The following is a 7583-nucleotide window of genomic DNA, read 5'->3' on the forward strand; positions in this document are numbered from 1 at the left end:
ACATAATTACAGCACTTTGAATGGCAAAAATAAGGTTGCCTAGGCTGCTTAAAACAGGAAAACATTTTAAATTCTGAGGTACCAAAATATTTCAAGTCACTATGGTCAGTAAGTTACCCCATTTACAATCTTGCTGGTGTCCTACCCTTGATCATGCCCTCCTGGAGTGAAGTTTAATTATTTCAAGGGGTGGTTCAGCAACTTGTACAAGTATTATGAGTAGGAAACTTATCAAACTTACTTTATTACCCAGCTGCAGTCATAATAGTGAATGTTGAAGCTGATCAGACACCATACATTCTTGTAAGAATAAATATTTTGTTTTTATTTATCCTCATGTATTTTGTTTATTATTATTCTCTGTTTAGAATTACCTTAAATTACTGTTTATTCTGGATTCTTATTAATTTTTCATTGGAAATTAGGGTATTTGAATAATAAACTACAATAGTGGAATGAAAAACATTTGAACTGTCTAACAGTAAGTTTAATTTTTTTTAATAATTTTTTAGAGGATGATATGGAGAGAGTTGTTGTAATTATGGCATGACAACTGGAATGATCATCCAATTTGACCATTCCATAATTAGTAAAATTATTATGGCCTTGATCTGAATGCAATTCGTATGGCATACCAAATCTGAAGAAGAAATCACTAATAGTTGAAGCTACAGTTGTAGCTTCCTGATTTGGTATTGCATATGCCTCAGGCCACTTGGTGAAATAACCCATCACCACACAAATGTACTTGTTTCCAGCATGAATTTGAATTTAGCCAAAAGAGCATATTGTGGAGGTTTCTAAAGCGAAATTATCACAGATTGTTTTGTAATAACAGAATAGAGAAGAAATAATTTGTCTTGTACAGTAACTGAATCAACCTGTGTGGACTTTGATCAAAAACAGAATTATTTAAAGCTCTGGATACAACTGTGATAACCAACAGTGTAATGAGCATTTGTATATATGTTTGACTTGTTTTAATATATTATTTTAAAACAAGTGGATTGTGTGCTGTTTGATTATTGTTAAAATTTATTGCCAAGAATTTACAGCTGGCATTGAGCCTGTAGAGACTGCTGGTAATGTTGAGGTGAACACACTGTACATACCAGTGGTGTACCTCTCATATCCTCCTCCTGCAGCTGACAAGGGGCCTATTGAGATTGACAGTTGAATAGAGGTGTATATAGATATCCATACTGAAACAAGTTAATACATTGCTCTTCTTCTGCTGCAGCTGGCATGTGGCTATTATATACTGATGGTAGAAGAGGTGAGCACCAATACTTATCACAAATGCCCTTCTCACAAAGCTGGTTTTGACCCACCAAGCCTGATGGTAGAGAAGGCAAGCACATAAGGTATGGTCTGAGTAAGTCCCAAACTCACTGCATGTATTGACTGTCTGACATCTTGTGTGCAAGTACTCAGATGGCCATGTACTGATTTTGCCCATCCAAGCAACCCAAATCTGGCTTACTTCCTCTCTTCTTTCCTATGTGCTCCACAGTGGCACAGCGATATGTCTGTGGACTTACAATGCTAGAATCCGGATTTCGATACCCTTGGTGGGCAGAGCACAGATAGCCCATTGTGTAGCTTTCTTCTTAGTTACAAACAAACAAACAATCTTTCCTATGCAGGCAAAGACTACACCCTGATTGAGATATGATGCAGTCTTTTATGCAGTCACAAACCATGGGTTTCTTTGATACTTTCTAAAGAGGGCTCATCTAGGTCATCTCTGTGCCAGTCCCTCTACCATTTCAACATAGAATTCTAGCTAAACCGTGTGTAGAAATGAGTATTCCTTTAAGAAGTTAACATTTTCCTTACCTGAAAATGTATTTGCAATAAATTCTCACCTATTCACACATTCCTATCCATTCTCCCCACTTCTGGGGCAAATTTCTTACTTACCTCATTGAAGAATGAAGATTGATGAATGCAAATACACAGAGAGAGAGTTGTGTACATGAACATGTGTCAGGTTTTGTAAGGCCAGATTCTTTATAGTAGGTGTCTGTGACTTGTTGGCAATAAATTTCAACTATAAACAAACAGCAACATGGTCCACTTGTTTCAGAAATAATATATTAAAACAAATCAAACTTACATACAAATGTTCATTACACTGTTTGTTACCACAGTTGTCTCCAGAGCTTTAAGTCATTGTCTCTTTTTTGTCAAAGTCCACACAGGCTGGATCAATTACTTTAGAACACAATTAACAAGACAGATTATTCTTCTCTTCTCTGCTATTACAATACAGTCTGATAATTTCACTTTAAAAATTGTCATTATACACATGTTATCACTAAACTCAGGATCACGTAGTCTAGATCTAGAACTCATTAATGATTTTTAGTCACTTATTTATACCCCCAACAATCCAAACTAGATATTCTGATGCAATAATACTTAATTAAACTAACACAAAACTCAGAAAGTTCTAGCAACATGATGCAATAATCTCACAATTGTAAACTATCACTAATTTATAACAATTGAACTACAGAACTTATGATTCATAAACAGTTAAATAAACAAACTTACCATGAAATATTGCTTCTAAAAGTAACAAAATATTAACTATGTAAATCACAATGCTTGCATTAAACATAAAGTTAAACAATTGTGTATATCTAACAGAACATGGTGATATCATTATGCAGTGAAGCAAATTCACATGAAATAAAATGAAAGTTTTCGTGAGGCCAGTGGCATGCAAATCTCTTTGGCAGAACATGCAGAAGACCTGAGGAAGATAGCTAAACTGTGTGTGGAGGCGAGTATCTATATGAAATACATTTTCACATAATGAAAATGTTAACTTTCTTAACCAACACAATCACCAGGTTTCAGTAAGATTTTGTATCTTTGTGAGAATCTTGAAATTAATTCTCACCACTGTCATCATCGGCCAACATCTGTGAACCACACTGTACTTCTTAGTGAATATGCATTTTGTGTAGTCTATATCACTCAGAATCCAAGTTATTATTTTGATAAAGTTGTCAAACCTGATGTTAGATAAGAGCCCTAATAAAGTTGCTAGTCAGTGTAGAATATGTTCTTTTGTAGTATTATGTATAGCAGTTGATTAGATTATTCAGTTACTGAAAATAAAAATGAGAAAAAAGGTTTAGACAAATTCTATTCTTCTTTCCAGAGTCTGACCTGAACTGTCGTTTTATACATCATAACAGAAGGCAATTGATGATTTCTGGCCTTTAACATGGAAGATTATCAAATTTCTAAAAATATTTTTATAGAGACACCTCTAATAGAAAGTGAACCTTTAAGCAAGCTTGTGAAACGTCCAGTTTTTCTTAAACTTGAAAACTTGCAACCCAGTGGATCTTTCAAACTCAGAGGTTTGAGTCGTCTTTGTCAAGAGGCATGTATAAAAAATTTTAATGTCTACAATTTAAAACGTAACCATATAGAGATACCCCTATCATAATGCTAGAAATATCAAAATAAGTTGAAAGATAAGGAAAAACCATAAAACACAAAGTATGTCTTAATTTCTTCAATATAAACATTGCAATAGTCAGAAGGAGTGAAGGACATAATTAAGAGTATTCCAAATTAACAATAATGTAAAACTGCCATCTCTATATGGGAACTGAGTTTTAAAATTCAAAAATAAATATTGTTTTTCATTTTGAAATAGTAAGCATATATTTGTCATCTAAACGTTTAATACAAGATCTACTGTGTAATTACTTGGTGAGGTTATGATACAAGAACTTAGTGAGGTTAATTATGATACATGTGCTAATAATCTTAAAACTGTGTGGTCAAAAAAAAGTTTATTTTGCTGTTGAATAGTTCCTGAGCTTTAATTATTCTTTTGACAAAACTCAAAACCTGTGTTCGAAAAGTAGCTTAATTAATTTCATATTTAAGACTGATTGTCTCCAAATTTTATAGTTGAGTCCATTCTAGACTGTAATTAAATGTTAGTAATTAGTCCACAAAAAGTTATATTAGTTTATCATAATTGTTAACATTACATAGTACTCATATCAATTACCTGTAATATCATGAGTTAAAAAATTGACAATAACATTCTCTGTAACACATGATGTTTACAGCAACATTGCATTTCTTATTATGGGATACTATATATAACTAACTGCAATTCAGATTTAATGCTTAAAAATTACATTGTTTTTCATGTCATTAAAACAATATTTCCTAACAGTGTTTATATTCCTTCATAGTTTTAGCCAGCAAGGATGGGAAGTATACAGTTGGCTTAGTTACAATCTGATTGTTAAATGATAAATTGAACTCTCTTTTTTTAATAGCTGATTAGAGAGGTAGGAACTGCAGTATTATTAGTATGCAATAGATATATTAATAGATTGAAAGGATATTAAATAGAATAAACTAAAGATTGTTATAAACCTAACCCCCCCCCCCCAAAAAAAAAGTTAAAATTAATATTGTTTTCTTCACTCTTACATTGTTAGATTTTGCTCATCTTCATTTTGGCTTTAAGCTAATTTTAGGCAATTATCAAATGAAAGAGAAACTCAATGAAGAACTCAATCATTACCTAGAAAAGAAACCTAGGAATAAGTAAAACTATGAATATATACCATAGGAAACACTTATATCATCTATTATATTTTGCCATTCTTGATATCCAGAGGTGTATACTCTTCCAACGACCAAAAAACGAATTATTTTAAAACCTATTGCTTCAGCAAACAACAGCCTGTACAGTTGAATGTTATGGTTTCATGAAAACTTTCATTCAGTTGCTTAGGCTTGTACCAACTTACATGAAGAGCTCCAAAATTTCTTCACAATTCTTTTCCATATGGTTTTCAAGATAATACTTTACTTGTCATTCTACATGTTAAGGGTTTGTACAGTAATACCTTGCTAAGGTGTTGAAGCTGCTTTTAACTGTCAACTGAGAAAGAGCAAGATAATGCTTAATTAGCCTTAACTTGCAAAGGAAACCTAGTTTATTGTTAATAACAGTCACTTTTATTTTGGTAACAAGTTTTTCAGAAATATGTATATCAATGGTAAACTGATTTGCACCTGCCTTTATAATGATATTTATGCATTAGCTAGTGTTTCATAAACACAAGTAGAATTAGAGTTTTATGTGCAGTTTATAGATGGTGTTTTTATTGCCTGAAATATGGCTCAGCATGGCCAGGTGGTTAGGGCACTTGACTCACAATCTGCGGGGCATGGGTTCAAATCCCCATCACACCAAACATGCTCACCCTTTCAGCCATGGGGTGTTATAATGTGACAGTTAATCTCACTATACGTTGGTAACAGAGTAGCCCAAGAGTTGGCTGTGAGTGGCAATGACTAGCTGCCTTCCCTCTAGTCTTACACTGCTAAATTTGGGAGGGCTAGCATAGATAGCCCTTGTGTGGCTTTGCACGAAATTCATAACAAAACAAGCCTGAAATATTTACTGGAAGAATTTAATGGGTTTCATGCACATTTCAAATGAATGACCAAAATTTTGCAATTCAATTTTCACTTGGAAGTTCATACAACATAAATCATCATAGCGTCTTATAAACATTCTAATTCATGTACAAGGAAGTGAAAGTTTCTCTCATGAGCTTTTTCTCAGACCAACACACAGGGATTTATTTTCAATTATATCCATTTCATACATTTAAAAGAATCTGTTGCTTATTTCCCATTTATAGGTTCTCAGCATCTATCGAAAGGCCAATCAAAGTAGTGATGAAATCCAAACCTTGCCTAACAACTATCAACTATGGTATCCAAAATGTATTTAGAAAAATAAAAATACAGAAAGCAAAGATATTTTTAAAAAATGAAAACTATTTTTGTAGTTCCTTTTACTTCTGATGCAGTTAACCAGAAGATTCATAAAACAATCAGTCAAAGTAAGATACATTTAGGAATAATAGTATATTTTGTTTGTTTCAATCTATTTGTGGAAAGTAACACCTACCAAAACTAACATTATTTACATAAGCATATATAGTTTTTTAATTTGTTACTGCACATCTCACATACAATATGCAGTTTATTACTTTGTTCAGTTGTTTGATTAATAAGCATTTATATTTCTCAGTATCTGAAGTGAGTCTAAAGCCAAAATGTTGGTAAATAAAATCTAATATGTTCAATATAAAGAAAGCCAAGTAATTTGTGAGGGAAGGGGAGGGATATGCATACAGGGGCAGATTAATGCAGGAATTATTGGGGTTGAAGTGCCAACGCAGGCTAAAAAAAGGCCCACTATAAAAAAGAAGACCTATTTTAATGTTTTTCTTTTTAGGAAAATGTTTAATAACAATCATTTGACTGAGACTACTTATGTTTGAAGAGAGAAAGATAATTTATATGTGAGATGGGTAGCCCTATCATGTGATGTAGAGTGCAGAAATTTGAATGACTTTCCTCTGAGTAATGTGACTAGCTGTAACTATGCTCTGACATAGCATATTTGCTAGTTTAGACCTATATTTCCACTAACTCAATGATAGGCCTCAACCAATCAAGTATCTTTAATCCACGTTTTCATAACACTGTCAACCAGACTCCTTCACAGCCATCTTGTGCCGTTTTTTTATCATATGATCAAGCAGTAGGCCTAAAGTATGACTAGACCTAAATTGTTAGGCTAGATTGAACATATCTATATCTTTCAATTCTTAATTCTCAAAGACTTTAGATTTTGTTCAAGAAAACAGTTCAATCATCACTAACAAGGTTAGTAACAGTATTTAATCTTTTATATATTTGTATCAATTGTTTGTGTTTCTTGAACAGATTTTGCAAATTGTTATCCTGTAAAAAACTTCATACTTACTTGTGGGCCTATGTTGACCCACTTATCAGCTGTAAATAACTCATTGACAACTTGACAAACATCATTAATTACATGTTATAGAATGCAAGTAAAAAATTTGAAATTTTTGAGTGAAGTACAAAAAAGTATATGCTATCATTTACAAAACCCTCTCCCACGCACAAGCACTCAAGCACATACACAAAAGTATGCTTATATGTGCACACACATATTATTCTTTAAGTGTTCATCTTATCTATTGTACAAGTGTACAAACATAAGATAAAATCATAAGAGAGGAAGAAAAAATCAGAAAAGTAGTAGCTAAAAACTAAGAAGCTAACTTAATTAAAGGCTTCATTCTCTAATGCTAAAACACTAAATTTCTAAATGCTGATGACAATCAACTTCGGCATATCAAATTGAGTCCTTGCCCTCAATCAGAAAATGTTGAAAACATAACTGCTAACCAAGACTGTGAAACAATCATGTAGAGACTACAACTTTCAATATTGATGAGAATCATCCTCATCAAATTGAATGGAGCCTCTACCAATAGAAAGAAATGAATTATTGTAATGATGATGAAGATACTAACACATCCAAATTTCTGATGAAATGAGAGGTTTTGTTTGTGTGTCAGAGATTACCTCTTGCCAGTACATGGATGCAGATTTAAGTGCATATACAAAATCGATTCCAGGTGACAAGTCTAAACATCATATATTGTCTGTATTATATGCAATTTGTTTTCAACAGCAAT

General features: G+C 32.7%; 1 protein-coding gene across 2 annotated transcripts in view; it reads left to right on the forward strand.

The window, feature by feature from the left end:
• Positions 1-283: 283 nt before the first annotated feature.
• Positions 284-7583, forward strand: part of LOC111083145 (serine dehydratase-like) — a 25198-nt gene continuing 17898 nt past the window's right edge. The window contains exons 1-2 of one of the 2 annotated variants that reach the window (XM_022379432.1): positions 284-303; positions 3176-3403. In XM_022379432.1, coding sequence (XP_022235140.1) covers positions 3242-3403 — 162 coding nt within the window. In that variant the 5' untranslated portion in view covers positions 284-303; positions 3176-3241. Of the gene's footprint in view, positions 304-3175; positions 3404-5742; positions 5780-6696; positions 6742-7583 lie in introns of those variants that run through there. The other variant, XM_022379433.1, reaches the window with a different exon arrangement.

Source organism: Limulus polyphemus, unplaced genomic scaffold (genome assembly GCF_000517525.1).
Source record: "Limulus polyphemus unplaced genomic scaffold, Limulus_polyphemus-2.1.2 Scaffold8349, whole genome shotgun sequence".
Taxonomy (NCBI): Eukaryota; Metazoa; Arthropoda; class Merostomata; order Xiphosura; family Limulidae; genus Limulus; species Limulus polyphemus.